General features: G+C 40.6%; 1 protein-coding gene across 1 annotated transcript in view; it reads left to right on the plus strand.

Moving 5' to 3' along the window:
* The window catches only part of Fbxl17 (F-box and leucine rich repeat protein 17), a 485,368-nt gene that overhangs the window by 122,726 nt on the left and 346,165 nt on the right, over positions 1–16,477 (plus strand). The window contains exon 5 of the mRNA XM_045132854.1: positions 10,348–10,455. Coding sequence (XP_044988789.1) covers positions 10,348–10,455 — 108 coding nt within the window. The remainder of the gene's footprint in view (positions 1–10,347; positions 10,456–16,477) is intronic.

Consider the following 16,477-nt stretch of genomic DNA (forward strand, 5'->3'; position numbering starts at 1 on the left):
CTGGGTTTTGTCTGGCTGGGGTTCTAAAGGCTTCTTGTATCTGCATTGGCACCTCTTTCCCAATTTGGGGGAAATTTTCTTCTATGATTTTGTTGAAGATGCCTACTATGCCTCTGGAGTGGAGTTCTTCTTCTTCTACTATGCCCTGAATTCTTATATTGGATCTTTTCATAGTGTCTCGAATATCTTGAAATTCACACTCATACTTTTCTATAAGTTTGTCTTTCTCTTTGTTGGACTGCATTAGGTCTGCTGCCTGGTCTTCTAGCTTAGATATTCTGTCCTCTCCCTCATCCATCCTACTGGTGAGATTTTCTACAGAGTTTTTTATTTCATTAACTGTGTTCTTCATTGCTAGTAATTCTGACTGGTTTTTCTTTATTATTTCTATTTCCTTATTTATGTCTGGTATTGCCTTCTTTATTTCATGAAATTAGTGTCCTGCATCTTCTTTGATTCCTTTGATTTCCTCTTTAAGTTCCTCTTTGACTCCTTTGATTTGTTCTCTGACTTCTTTGAACATATTTACAATCATTCTTTTGAACTCTTTCTCAGGCATTTCCTCTAACTCTTTCTCACTGTAGGACATTTCTGATGCATTAATACTTTTAGGTGGGTTTATATCGTCTTGCTTTTTAGTGTTTCTTGTGTTATAATGTATATATTTTTGCATCTTGGATTAAGTTAATGCTTGGATTTTCTAGCTAGCTGTGTATTCTTAGCTGTATCAATTGATTTGATGTAATATATTTTCAGGGTAGGACCTTAAGGTGTTAGGTGTGGTGGCTCTTAAGACTCTCAGAGTATCTACAAAGATGTTCTTAGGGGTTGCGTTTCCCTGCTATAGGAGTATTCAAGCAGGATGAGGGGAATAAAATACAGGTAGATTCTAAAATTTAACTAAACACTGTACACATTCAATCAAAAAACAATCCCAAGTATGTCTGCAAGAGTAGTCATTGTAACGACCAGATCCTCTATCAACAAAGACGTTAAGATTTCTGGTCTGTTGAGGGATCCAAGTCAGCTTGCGACCAAGTGAGACCCTTCCCTGGTGCAATCCCAGTTACCTTGGATGATTTTGGTCTCAGTCAAGTTGCTGCCTGGGCCGCTGGGCTGCTGTTCTGCTTTCTGGAGCTGGGCACTTGCTTTTCCTGTGGGGCAAACTGAGCCTGGCAAGTGTGGCTCTGCAGATCAGCACCCCTGCTGCTGGAACTGCTGCTGCTCAAGCTGCCCCTGCTGGGACTGTAGCCACTGCTGCTGAAGGTGTTGCTGCTGGACCCACGGCTGCTGCTGCCTCTGCTGCTGCTGTGTCCACTGCCGCTGCTCCCCCTGAAGCTGCTGCTGCCGAGTCTGCTGCTGCTGCCACTCCTGGGTCTGCTGCTGCTGGGGCCGCTGTTACCGGTGCTGGAGCCGCTGATGTTGCTGCCGAACTCTGCTCCTGCTTGGGTCCCGCTGTTGGCATGGCCAGGTCCCGGGCTGCTGCTCTGTTCGCTGGAGGTGGGCTCAGGTGTTGGGGGAGTGGAGGGGGCCACAGCTGCTCTGGTTATCTCGCTGCTCCAAGCGTTCTTCTACCTCGCGGTCTGCTCCTCTGTTGCTCGCTGCCGCTCTCCCCTCACGTTTCCCGAGTTGCGGAGTGTGCGGTGTGAGGGAAAGCTCCTGCACCTGGCTTTTCCTGCGGCTGGAGCCGAGTCTGGCGGTTTTCTGGTGCGCCGCGGCCGTGGCGGTTGGCCGACCTGCTGGAGCCGCTTTTCCCGCCTGTGCAGGCTCTGGATGCTCTGGAACTCTTCTACTCTGCTGCCGCTTCAATTTCCTATACGCCTCACTTTTTAGTAAAAGTGTGTGTTTTGCTGAGTTTTTTTGGTCTTTTTTCCCCCCTAGGCTGCTTTGGCGTGGTACCTATGCCGCCATCTTAACCGGAAGTCTAAGGTATCTCTCTTGATAACAGTCTCTGGGATCTCTCTGATAATACTCTAAAGGATCTGTCTGATAGTTGCTTCAGGGATTTCCGTGATAGTTTTGGGAGCTTGGTTTGTTCATGTTCACATCCTTATACATACTTCTGTTCTTCAATGTGAGGGCTGTACTTCATCCTTATGTAGCCTTAGGACTTACTATGAGGTATACATATGGCAGTACTCAGATATTTGTTGATCTTTTAAAGGGATGTAAAAAAAATTAGGCTGCCCTGAGGGAAATAACCTTGTCTTTAAACACATTGTGAGTTTGCCTTTTATATTTTAAGATGTTGCTGATGTAGGATGGTTTTAGCTGTTTGGCATTGGGGTAAGTTCTCTTTCTTTTTCCCGGACAGTAACCTACTCAAATGCTCACCATTGCTCCTTTTCCATCCCACCTTCTACAAAGTAGATGCTCAGACAGCTAAAATGTTTCTGCTGGTTCCTGCTTGGAAACCTACTCTGGGAGTTGTGTAATTAGGACTCATGGAATTGTCTAAGCTAAGTGCAGAATCTAGTACTAAGAAGATTGTTTTATGCTCAGTTCATTTTGGAAGTAGAGGACAAAGGCAAACTAAAGGTCAACTAACCCCCTGGGCTGCAAATGATGGTTAAAAAAAATTGAGGGGCTGGAGAGATGGCTTATTGGTGTTTAAGGCACTTGCCTGCAAAGCCTAACAACCCTTGTTTGATATCCACACACCAAATAAAGTGACACTTGCATCTGGAGTTTGTTTGCAGTGGCTAGAGATCGTGACACACCCATTCTCATTCTGTCTGTCTCTGCTTATACATAACTGAATAAACAAATGAATCAATCAATAATATAATTGAAAGTTAAAAGTTATTAGTTGAGCCAGAGTAGTCTGGAACGTTGCCCCAGAAAGTAGTTTCACTATGTTTCTGGTTCCTGTTTTTCTCCTGGGGAGCAGAAGGAAGGACACGAAGATCTTAAAGCCCTGAAAGAGATGAGGTATTCACCCTGTTAACCCTTCCTCTTCCTCTTCACTTCATTCCAAGTATGTCAGTGAGAAACCAAGGTACTACTATTGCTTGTTTTTGGAAAATTCTATCCTTACCTTTATGAAGATATGTATCTAATTTTACCACTGTTTCTTTGTGCCATTTGGAAATAATAAAGTCAGTAATGCATTTTTTTCTTAGTATCAAAAATTCAATTTTAAGTATGGAGCCAACAAGTCATTGGCATGTATAAAAACAGTACCTCCTTCACCTTTTCATATTTTACTCTCTAAAGTCCTGTTTGGTTGGAGATCTTGCACTGAGACAGTGAATGGCATGAGGGGGGTTAGCAATATGAAATGAGGTGAGAGAAGGAGTATGCATGGCCTTGTAAGGTATAGAAGGAATTTATTCTAAGGGGTGTTGGTGTCCTTGGAAGACTCTGAATCCTGTACTGATGTGATGCTCTTTATGCTTTGTTAGAAGATCACTGGCTTGACGTGCCAAGAGTAGATCTGTGGATCAAGAGTTGTAGAGGGGAGTTTGATGCATAGAGAATTGAAGATGCCACAGAGTGATGGTCTGTCTTGCTGGATGCATTGCAGATAGCAGAGATAATCCCAGCATACACTCAAGATCATTTTCAGATTTAGTATTTGTCCAGTTTGCTATTTGTTATATTCATTCTTGATACTGTTTCCCAGTTGATTCCATCATCACTATCATCATAAAAACTAAAAGGCATGTATGTACTTTTAGACTGAATTTGTGGGCCCATGGTGAAGTCTCCTGAGTTTTCTTTTCATTGCAATTTTTTTTATCAAGGTTAAGAAATGCTGTTACATTGTTTGGAATACTCATCTATTATTATGCAGAAACCTGTATAATTCAAGCAATGTAAAAATGTCCAAAATTGTTTTACATTTTTTTTTTGTTTTGTGTGTTTGTTTTTCCGAGGTAGGGTCTCACTCTAGCTCAGACTGACCTTTCGTTTATTTTTATAAAACATTTTTATTTACTTTAAGAGAGAGAGAGAGAATGAGAGAGAAGCACGCTAGAGAGTGAGAGCACACCAGGGCCTATTGACATTGCAAATGAACTCCAGATACATGTGCCACTTTGTGTGACTGGCTTTACTTGGGACCTGGGGAATTGAACCGGGACTGGCAGGCCTTGGAAGTAGGTGCCTTTAACTACTGAATCATCTCTCTAGTCCACCACAAGTTGCTCTATGCTTTTAGAGTTAATACTGGAAGTTCTTTTCTTTTCCGGATATGCAGTTCTTTTCAAAGGTTAATCTTTCAGTACAGATAATAATACTTTACTCATTGAATCACTCTTATTCTGACAAAGATAGCTCTCCTCTCCCAGAGTCTAAGAAAACTTCAAGTCTTAAAATACAAGCAAGTTGTATTTTTTTATTTAGAATCTTGAAATTTATATAAAACCTTCTCTTAGCCTATTTTTTTCTATCTTTAATTTTAAGCCTTTCTATATAGAAATGCCTTACTTGGAGTCCAGTTACTGCTTTTTGGATTTTATCATTTGCAGCCATTTATCTAGCCTCTTGATACCTCTGGATTAGATTCCTCCAACTCTCTACTCTGCATCCTTCTTTTGAGGTAGAGGATGGGGTGGTACCTACAATATGAAAGAATACTAGAGTCTGCAACATCTGTTTTCTCTGCAGGAGTTGAAAAGCGTGTAGCACATCTCTGAAAAAGCTCTCGAACATAGGCTCATCATGGCTTGATCCCTGCTACTACTTGGGTGAAGTGGGACTTGGGGAGGGAGGAAGAGAATGCCTTGAATTTGCTATTATTGTTGAGTGAGGTCAATACCAGGAAAAGAATCACATCTTAATTCATATTTAAAAAGAATCGGGGTCTCAAAATAATCTAAAAGATTAGAGTTTTAAAAACGTCCTTCAGTAGGACTGAGAGTATAGCTCAGTGGTAGGATGCTTGATTTGCTTATGTGAAGTCCTGGGTCTGGTTCCTAGCCTCCTCTCCCTCACCCCTACCAAAATAAAGTAAATAAATAAATAAATCAAAAAGAGAAAGAAAAGTACCCACCTTGCTCTCTGTTTTGGTTTGATTTTTTTTTTAAGGAAGTCAATCTCCTTGGGTTTATATTTGTTGACTACTAAACGGGGATAATAGTACCTCTGTAGGCTATTACGAGAATTCCAGATGATGCACAGGGAAAACTTAGCTTGGCACACAGTAAACCTTAGTAAATGTAGATTTTTATGTCTATTCCCCATTTAAATCATTAGGAATGAGCACCCAAAACCTTAACTGAGTGTGAGCTGTGCAGAGCAAAAGGAAGTGACTTGTCCGGCCATGCACAGCAGGGAGAGGCCCATGTGGGCTGTCAAACCCCGGAGCCTAGAGAATCTGGGACTCAGCAGTACCCGCCTCCTGAATGCTGTGCTTGTGTTTATGTCGCACCATCTGCCCCATATTCTAACTTCTTCTATCCTTGGGGGTATAACTGGTTGCCACCCACATTTTCCAGGTCCTTTTACCAGTCTGTGGTTTCACTCTGGCCTTGCTTTTCCAGGCTCTGTTGATGTTGGAGGCTCCTCTGTGTGTCTTATTCTGATTGAGCAAAAAGTGATAGTCCCAATGGGCTTTTAAGGATCCCATGTCTTCTTAATCCTTATGTGTTCCTCTTCCTCCCCACATCACCTTGAATATAGATGCAGGAAAGACTGAAATTAAAGTAGGGCATTTAACCCACTGACCATGCACTTAACTTCTCTTACCCTTTTTCCCTCTTGTTTTTTGGTTTTGGTTTTGATAAAAGATTGTGTTTCATCGAAGCTTCCAGCAATTTTAGTGTCCTCAGTATTGTGTATTAACATAATGTCTTTGGAAACCTGAGTGCCCATTTTTAATTTATCAATGGCACTCTGAGTTTTAATATGCTGAAGCACACTTTACTTTTGAAGGAGAATTAATCTTTTATCAGACTTACTGTGGATGCTGCTAGTTTCATTACTTTAGGAAAACGTTCTTGTGATTGTTTTAGAATTAATGCTGTCCACATACTTATTTTTCAATATCTGTTCAGCATGAAGAAGATACAGAATAAGAACCACCCGTACTAACACTTACACAAAAGCCACATAAGTCATTGCTATCTGAAAACGAATGAGCGTGTCGAACTTGTTGGCTTCATTCTAGCTGAGGAGAGTGAAGCTGAACATAAGCCTATGGTAAAGTGTCTAGATGTTCTTTGCAAGCCGCACATTTGGGAATCATGAGGAAAATTCTTACACAGTTATAAAAAGGTAATTGTTATAATGGAAATGTATTGGACATGATTGGGGCAAAAAGAAATTTCATTTTGCCCTTCATTTAAAACAGGGCTCATTAGAAATACCCTATCAATGAGCTGGAGAGATGGCTTAATGGTGGTTGGGGTGCTTTCCAGCAAGGCCTGAGGACCCATGCTCTGCTCTCCAGATCACATGTTAGCTAGATACACAAAGGTGAGGCAAGTGCAAGGTTGCATATGCCCACTAAGTGGCACAAGCACCTGGAGTTTCATGGTAGTGGCTGATGTCTTGGTGTGCCAATTATCTCTTTGTCTTTCTCTCTAAAATAAAATTTTAATTTTTTTTTTTTTTTTGAGAGCGACAGACACAGAGAGAAAGACAGATAGAGGAAGAAAGAGAGAATGGGCGCGCCAGGGCTTCCAGCCTCTGCAAACGAACTCCAGACGCGTGCGCCCCCTTGTGCATCTGGCTAACGTGGGACCTGGGGAACCGAGCCTCGAACCAGGGTCCTTAGGCTTCACAGGCAAGCTCTTAACCGCTAAGCCATCTCTCCAGCCCTAAAATAAAATTTTAAATACCCAATCAAATAGTATAAATTTATCATAGCACTGGGGCCTTGGGCTTTCACATATTTTTATTTATTAATTTGAGAGAGAGAAACAGAGGCAGATAGAGAGAGAGTGTGTGGGGGGAGTGTGTGTGAGTGAGTATGGGCACACCAGGGCCCCCTGCCACTGCAAATGAACTCCAGATGCACGTGCCACTTTGTGCTTCTGGTGCTTCAGGCTTTTAAATGCCCCAAAATTACCCTAGAGCTTCTTGAAAATACAGCTCCTTTGTTTTGGTTGCTTTAGCACTGAGTTTTCAGTAAACTCCTTGCGGAGTTATAGTACACCTTATATTATGATTCTCTAGAGAAACAAAATCATTAGAAGATAATCTGTTGTTTTTTTTTCCAATCAATATATTATTCTAGGGAATTGACACACATGATTACAGAGTGTGAGAAACTCCAAGATCTGTGTTTGGCAGACTAGAGACTGAAGAGACCCAATGAGGTAGTTCCAGTGCAAGTCTGGCACTGAGGGCAGGAAGTGTCCAGTTTCTCAGATGGAAGATAGTATGCTAGAGAGCACAAGCTGTCTCTTACTCTGACTTGGTTTTTTTTTTTTTTTTTTCTTTTTCTCTTAAGGCCTTCCAATATATGGACAAGGCTCATTCCTGTGGGGGGGGGGCAGTATACCTTATTTACTCTACCAGCTCAATTGTTAATGTTTCCCAGAGACATTCTCACTGATACACCAAAGTTAATGTTTGGCCAAATATCTGAGTGCTCTGTGGTATCGAGAAATTGACATATAAAATTCACTATGACATACATTAATTTTAAGTGCCATTTATATGAAAATGTTCTACCTTCCATCTTTGTGGAAGAGTTTATTATACACCAACTGTGCCAGAGAAAGTAAAACTACTAAGGTAGTACTATTCTTTTAATTTTTTTAAGTTTTTATTTCACTATTTATTTATTAGAGACAGAGGGAAAAAGAGGGAGAGAGAGAATGGGCACACCAGGGCCTCTAGCCACTGTAAATGGACTCCAGATGCATGCACTAACATGTGCATCTGGCTTATGTGGAACCTGGAGAATTGAACCTTCATCCTTAGGCTTTGCAGGCAAGTACCTTAACCTCTAATCCATCTCTCCAGCCCAGTAATACTATTTTTTTAAAAAAAACTTATTAAAAATAATGCAACATACCTTTGGCCTAAAAGTAAATAAATGAGAATAGAAGCAAAAAAAAAAAAATGATAAGATTTAATTAGAGAAAGAATGAAAACACTTATTTAAATGTTTTGTTTCTTCCTCCTAAATGCCAGGACTGTTCTAGATGCAAATTGTCTATGAGTTGGCCTGGGTGAGTGAACATTGTGGTTAGTTGGGACAACCTTTCCAATTTGCCTGGACTCAGAGGTTTTGTATATAGTGGCACTTTTAGTTCTAAAACTGAAAACATTTAAAGAAAGGTAGGATGGTTTGCTACTCTGAAGAATGGAAGAATGAATTGTTCTGATATGGGAATGCAGATAAGAAAATAACAAGTGAGGAAGTGTTTGGTGCAGTCAGGTGTTGATAGGTGTTAGGAGAAAACTCAAAAGGACGGTAAGAGGCAGAGAATGACTAGGGACGTTATTTGACATTATTTTAGCTGTGGTGCTCAGCAAGAATCTCAAGACGGGCCGAGACAGGATTGAAGAAGTCAGTCGTGTGACTGACTGCGGAATTCATTTCAATCCAGAAATGGATCAAATGGAGAGATTGGGATCAAATGGAAAGAGAAAAAGGTGACACACGAGTAAGACTCTGAAATGACTTTGGCTGGAGTTACTGAGAGAAATGGAGGAATGATGGAAGTTGAAGTTGGAAAAGTGAACCCAGCTGAAGACAAGAGATGTAGATTGGATTCAGTAATGTGAGTGGGAGGTATCATAAGAAAGGTAGTAATTTGGGATACTGTGATATCTCAGAAACAAGTGAGCGAATTGTTTCAAGAATATGGGGCTGGAGAGATAATTTAGCAGTTGAGGTGCTTGTCTGCGAAGCTGGAGGACCTGGGTTTGATTCCCCAATACCCACCTAAGCCAGATGCACAAGGTAGTGCACTTGCCTGAAGTTCATTTGCAGTGGCTGGAGGCCCTGGCATACCCATTCTCTCTCTATTTACGTCATTTTCTCTTTCTCAAATAAATAAATACGATATTCAAAAAATTTAAAAAAATAATCTTTAGTTGTGTCAGATACTGCTGAAAAGCTGAAAGTAGATTCTAATGTGACTAATTTGAAGGGGAGTGACAGCTAAATAATAGAAACAAAACTTGATAAGGGTAGTAGGGATTGGTGGCACACACCAAGGCAGAGGTAGGAGGATCACTGCAAGTTTGAGGTCATCCTGAGAGTACTAGACCAGTCTGGGCTAGAATGAGACCCTACTTAGAAAATCAAAAGAAAACAAAATAAAACAAAAAACTTGTCTAGCATGAGATGGAGAAGGGGGTGTGTGAGTTGTCAAGGGCTACCATAACAACATAGCACAGACCATGTGGCTTAACCAACAGAAACTACTCTCAGACTTGGAGGCTGGTGAGGCCTTGATGCTTGTGAAGGTAGAGGAAACAGTCTGCCCCAGGCTCTCTTTGAGCTTATGCTCTATTTTTGGCATCCTAACTCCAGTCTTGATATGGCATTCTCCCTGTGTGTCTGTGTTCTAGTGTTCCCTTTTTAGAATGATTCCTGTCCTATTGAATTGGAAGCTCATGCTGCTGTTATATCACTTTATCTTTTTAACTGTTTCTATTGCAATAGACCTGTTTCTAAATAAAACCAACATTCTGAGTGAGGTACTAGAGGTTTGGACTTCAAAATACAGATTTTAGGAGGACACCGTTTATCCCCAAAGTATATGGTATATCCATACAGTGGAATATTATTTAGCAAAAGGAAGCAACTTACATATGCTACATCTTGGATATGCCTTGAAATCATCATGCTTAGTGAAGAACACAGACACAAAGGGCCACAGATTGTATGGTTCTGTTTATGTAATGTCCAGAAATGGTAATTCTGTAGAACCAAAATGTTTTCAGGGGCTGGGGGCTAAATAGCATAGGCGATGACTGCTAACAGGCATAGGGTTTCTCCTGATGGTGGTGAACACTTTTTACAACTAGGTAATTGGTGATACACACAGACATTGTTAATACATTACAAAGGCATAAGACTTTACCCACTGAGAAGACAAATTTTATAGTATGTTAATTAAATGTCATAAAAATGTGAGGAGAGGAGAGAGCAAGACAGAGGGCAAGAAGTGGAAGTAGATAATGTCAGAATGTCTTTGAGGTTTTTCTATAAAGAAGTACAAAAACATGGGATGATAAGTAAAAGGGGAAGTGATGTCAAGGATGGAATTAAAAAATATATAGGAGATACCTTTTATAGCATGTTTGTGTGCTTGTTCAAATGACTCAGTGAAAAGGAAAACAACACTGAAACCAGGTGATCCAGAAGGAATTGATAGGTGTTGAATTGTTAATTCACTGTGTATCGCCATGCGTCACTTCTCCATGTCTCTTCCCTAGGTGACAGATCAATCAGTGAAAGCATTTGCTGAGCATTGTCCTGAACTTCAGTACGTTGGCTTCATGGGTTGTTCAGTCACTTCTAAAGGAGTCATTCACCTAACCAAGGTAGGTACTGTGGTTCCATCTTCCTGACTTCTCTGGGTATCATGAAGGTGGTGAACCACAGTATGGTTTTCTTTGTTCATTTTCCATACTTGGAATTGAACCTCGCACATAATAGGCAAGCTCTGTATGTACCCTGGGCTGTATCCCCAGCCTTTAAAAAAGTTAACTTTGTTACAGGTTCTAAGTTGCCCAGGCTGGAATGAAATACAGCTCATAGCCCAAACCTTGAGCTCAGCTTCCCAAGTTGCTAGGATTAAAGGCTAGTGCACCATGTCCAGTTCAGTTTTTGTTTTGATACAAGGTATTGGCATGTGGCCTGGCTGGATTTGAATAGGTTCAATGCCAGCATCATCCTCTGGGGTGGCTATGTTTAAGGGCATTTATCATTGTGCTTAGCTTTCTAGTTTGCTAAATGTACTTGAATGGAGAATAGTTGGACAATATTAGAAGTTCACTCCTATTTGATAAAGTTAAAATCAGTTTTTTTTTCTATTCTGAAGTGGAAATTCCACTTTAAAAGAATCTTATATTTTAATTTCCCATTACTAATAATTATGAAAAACATATATGCATGAAAGAAATTTAAATATGTGAGAGACATCATTTAGCTGTCAACTTAATGCATTATACTTAGATGGTATATTGAGTTTCAACTGTTCATGTAACACCAGATCCTATGAGCATTTGGTTTAACAAGTAAGCATATGACTAAGGTGAAAATACAAGGTGAACAGAGAGGAGTGTTCAGAGTTCACTTACGCAACAAATGCAAAATATCTCATTTTAGCAACAATGAATGTACCAGCCCTTTTGTAATCACTCACTGATGTTTCATCTCGACTTATTCCCAGAGTTGTAAGATATTTAAGAACTAATTGTCATATCCATGTCATAAACAATGCACTCCCTCCCCTCTCCCACATGGCTACTATAGAATTTACCTGTGGGCCATGTAAAATTTGTTACTTCATAGCTTTTATTGCCATCATGTTGTACTTAGAAGGTGAGTGTAAGCTTTGCCTTTTATATTTATTAGCTTTTCATTCAATTGGCCATCTTTTTGAGTATGTGGGTCTGGTGTACATGTGTGTACGTATATGCTGTAAGTGTGTGTATGTATGCATATTTGTTGTGTGTGGGCACATATGGCGCACTTGTGTGTGTAGGTCAGATGTTGGTGTCCTCAATTGCTTGAGAAGTAGTCTCTCACTGAATCTAGACCTCACTGATTTAGCTAGACTATCTGGCCAGTAAGGCCCAGAGATCTTCCTGTCTCTCCATCTCCAGCATTGGGATTAATAGTCATGAGTCACCATGCTGGAAACTTTTTAATGTGTATGCTGGGGATCCAAACTCAGGTCCTCATGCTTGTGCAGCAGTACTCTGCCTGCCCAGTCATCTTCGCAGGCCTTTTCCTGTTTTTATGATAATAAAAAAGCTGCTGTGTTGGCAGCACAATACTGAATAAACAAATACAGGTTAGATTCTCTTTGGGCTTGGTTGGTTTAGGTCTCTTCAGGCTTACAGTTTAGTGGGAAGTTATATGTTTCTCTCCTTCCAAGGAGGAATTACATAGGGCTGTGGTGGAGGAGTGGGCAGTGAATGGGAGCCTGAGCTCCCCTGTTAGCTCAAGTTTGATTCTTATTAAATAAGTAGGTGTGGGTCCCTGGATCCTCCCTCCGGGGCCCACACTGTTCCCCAGAAGGCATCCCAGGCAACCGTGGTGGTGAGTGCAGGAGAATCACTCTCAGCAGACAGTTTTGGTAAACAGCTCTTGGTTTATTGTCAGGGAAATGGATTTAGAAGCTGTTGAGGGTTCTAAGGGGGTTGGATGTACAAGGTTGCTTGCTGATACCTAATTAGCATATGGGGATGATCATTCTAGCACAGTACTACAGGGGGATGGGCTTTGCAGCTGGCTGATACCATGTAAGCAGTTTCCTAGGCAACTGGCCAAAGGCCACAGGGTTATGGGAAAAGCCTAAGTCTTATCTGAATATCCAGGTATCTCATGCTTGGAGAGGGAGTGGCATTACTTTCTGCCGATCTCGGGGTCGGAGACTTTGTCTGAGGGTCCTGGCTCACCGCAACCCCAAGAATGGGGGGAGGATCCTGGTTCACTGCAACCCCCAAGATTGTGGGAGGGAAGGTCCCCTGCCAGTCTGGTCCCCAAGATATGTCCGGCGGTTCAGGCTGCTGTGGCCTTTCCATAGCCTGGGGCCTTTGTGTCAGACAGCTTAGGTTTGCTTTAACACAGGGCCCTGCCTATGTCCAACAAGTTGGTATAATATTTTTCGGTATATTAAATAAGGATAGATATGGCAGGTGTTTTACTTAGTATTGAGACCACAATATGAGCTAAGTAAATGTTCACTGTTACTATTAAAACAGATTCTGTATGATCTGAATTGCTAGAAAACCAGTGCAAACTTTGATTTAAAAAGATGAAAATTAAAATAGATTCTGTATGATCTGAATTGCTAGGAAACCAGTGCAAACTTTGATTTAAAAAGATGAAATTGGGCAGGGGAAAAGGCTTAGTGATTAAGGCATTTGCCTGTGAAGCCTAATGACCACAGTTTGATTCTGGGGACCCACATAAGCCAGATGTACAAGGGGGTGCATATGTCTGTAGTTCGTTTGCAGTGACTAGAGGCCCTGGCGTGCCTATTCTCCCTTTCTCTCTTTTTCTCTAAAATAAATAAATAAATAAATAAATAAAAAAGATCAAATCACTTTTCGATGTTAGTGCATCTAACAGAGAGCCTGTTTTTGTGCTGTCTGAAATGACTGATCAGATCTAATTGTATTCTTGGGATCAGAGCCTAAAGCTAGAGGAGAGGACTATTATTCCCAATTATTGCTCTACCATAACATCTCAGTGTAACCAAGACCATATGCAACCACACATTGTTACTCATTTCCTATAACCTTGGCCTGAACATCTTGGAAGATGAATGTTTCTCTAGCCCCATCTCATGCTGTTTACAGGGTAGAGTAGAAATGCCACTGGATGAACAGATTGTGCACAAGAAGTGTTGCAGTAGCCATATGTGGTTTTATGATCACTCAAAATTGTACTCATTAAAGACAGAACAAGACTTATTAGATCAGTTAGCATTTCCCTGAAAATCAGAGATGGCCAAAAATTATGGTATACTGGTTCTTAAAAGATAGAATTATTCTTTCTGACAAAACAGCAGTAGAATTATTCTTTGTGACAAAGTCACAGCTATAGCAAATGTCTGGGTTGGGAAGCTGAGTTTGCTGGGAAGATGACAAGACAAGCAAGAGTTATTAGTTTGGCCTGCTAGCAGGTGTAATCTACTGTACCTATATTAAAATTAGTGTACAAAGTTCTAAGTTATATATTTTTCCTCACAGTCTTTGCTTTGATGAAAACATTTGCTATATAGTATGCTATTGCTTACTTTCTTGGATTTACATAAAGGCAAGGTGGCATTTTAAGCATATTACAAACCTATTTTAATTGTTTTTTTTCTATTAAAAACAAAGGGTAGAATTCAAAATTTACTAAAATTAAAGCTTTTGGCTTAAACTACTTGCCTTCTTATAGTGGTTTTACCAACTCTCAATATATTTGTAAAATTTTTAGTAATACATAAGTACCCATAAACTTATTTTTATTGTATTGTCTTCATACTATATATATTTTAAATCAGTAGGGTCCTATAAGATACAGAGTATCAGTAAAAAGCACCCTAAAATGTTTACTTTTTGCATGATTCAGAAAATCTCCTTAACACTTCATTCTGCGTTTCTGGAATTTTACAGATAAAGGCAAATGATAAAAAAATGCACAATCTAGGAATGAGCTGTCTATAGATTTACAGTTTCTTCTACCCTAAAAAATTTGAGAGTTTAGGGATCGTTGGGCTGTGTCACCAAGTGAGCTAGAGTGGAAATTTGGAGATTGGTGACATCTGTGACTTCTCTGATTATTATCCAAGGAAAGAATACAAGACTGGGAAAAATTAAATAATATATATTACTTCAGTGGTACCTTCAGTTTGCTTCCACATTGATAATATCAGTCTTAAGAGGACTCATTTACTTTAGAACATTTCCTGTTTCACATGCTTAGTATTAAGTAGGTTCTGCTAATATCAAACACTGTGAGGGTAGAAAGCCTTCCTCCTAAAACTTCTGTGACTATGTAAACAGAGTCCAGCGGTAGCCAAGACTGAATGAATGGATTGTTTGGAAACTCAGAGTTCCAAAGGTAAGAACTTTTTTCATATTTAAGATGTATAGTTTTTATTATTTTTTATTAAGTAGAAACTTTGTATAGTCATATTATGCATTATTACTCTCATTTCCCTCATCCCTGCCCCCATTCCACTGAGGACCCTCCTCAGTGGTATTCCTGGTATTTACCATGGGATGGTGGGTTATGAGGTGTGAGAGCAGCAGTCAGTCAGTGGGGGCGGGGGCGGCGGTGCTGCAATGGATATTCCTTCCCATCCTGTGGCTTTTAATGTCTTTCTACCCCATCTTCCACGAAATTCCGTGAGCTGTAGATGGGTGTGTTTTAAGTCCATTTTAGTGTTGAGCTTTCAGAAGCTTCTGGATTTCTGCTTTGATTCGTTTTGAGTGTCTTCAGTGTCTGTCACCATCACCCTAGTGCAGGTTGTCAGGCTCGCCATGGAAGCAGCGCTCCTGCTCCTCTTGCCACTTCTGTGGTTTTACTTGGGCCTTAGCTGATGTGTGAGGTGTGGTTCATCTCCTGCCAGGGACTCAGCTATCTTCTCTTGTCTTGTTGATTTTGGTTGTCCTTGATTCTTGCTGCCTTCTGTAAAAGAAGAAAACCGGATTCTCGAATGGAGAGTGAGATCAGTATAGGTTAAAGGGATAAGCATTGCTAATTTAGTGAGATTTTGATGGGTACAGCCTCTCTTTTGGCCAAAAGCTAATGGGAGCTTCTCCTTAGAGTCCATAATCTCAGTCTCATAGGATTCTGACTCAGTTCTCAGTAAAGCTGTGAGTTCCTTTTCACTGAATGGATCTGTTGGTCAGAAAGCCATTAGTTACCCACAAAGGTCAGGTGCCACCATAGCACAGGTGTGTATATCTTGTCAGACTGGTTGCCTGTATAGCAGTGTCTCCAGATTGCTCACAAATTTCTTGGCCATTTTCCCCAGCAGCTCATACAGCACCTTCCAGCACTATATGGGCTAACCATCTGGCAACTGACTTTCCAGATTCCAGTGGGATCTGTTTGTTATGTGTCAGCAGGATGTAGTGTCTTCAGCAATGGGGTCTTACCTTTTATCTCAGGTGGGTAATCAAATGCTTTGACAGAAGCCTGCCTTGTTTTGGGGACTTTTGTTTTGTCTTTCTGATAATATCTCAGTGTGAATTATAAACAATTTCTGGCATTGGGAGTTACAAGTCAGAGCCAATGTTTTAAGGTTAGGCTTCATCCCATCCTGTCCAGGGCCCTTCTTATTAGAAAATCCCTCCCATATTCCTATTGAGGATTATATCTTTTAGTAAACTATCCAGAAGGAAGGTTTCTGTCGTACCAATTTATTTTGGGTTTGGTTTTGTGTGTATCTCCTGCCATACACCCATTCCATTCTTCCCAAATCCTTCCATTCCTATTATCTGTCTCTCAAGTTTGAGCTGTTCTAGGTTACAAACCACAGGGGAGGGAGAACGTGCTCCTTTGTCTTTCTGTTCTTCTGTGAGTTTGCATAGTATGATCTCTTCCAAGTCTGTCCACTTTCCTAAAAAATTTATTATATCATTTTTTTCTTGAATGTTTTTATTACGTAGGTCTTTCACATCTTTTGTTAGTGTTATCCCTCAGGATTTGATTTATTCTTATTCTTTTTTTTTGGCTTTTCAAGGTAAGGTCTCACTCTAGCCCAGGCTGACCTGGAATTCACTAGGTTATCTCAGGGTGGCCTCAAACTCATGGCGATCCTCCTACCACTGCCTCCTGAGTGCTGGGATTAAAGGTGTGTGCCACTATGCCCTGCAATTAAATTTCTTTTTT

This window comes from Jaculus jaculus, chromosome 13 (genome assembly GCF_020740685.1).
Source record: "Jaculus jaculus isolate mJacJac1 chromosome 13, mJacJac1.mat.Y.cur, whole genome shotgun sequence".
Lineage (NCBI taxonomy): Eukaryota > Metazoa > Chordata > Mammalia > Rodentia > Dipodidae > Jaculus > Jaculus jaculus.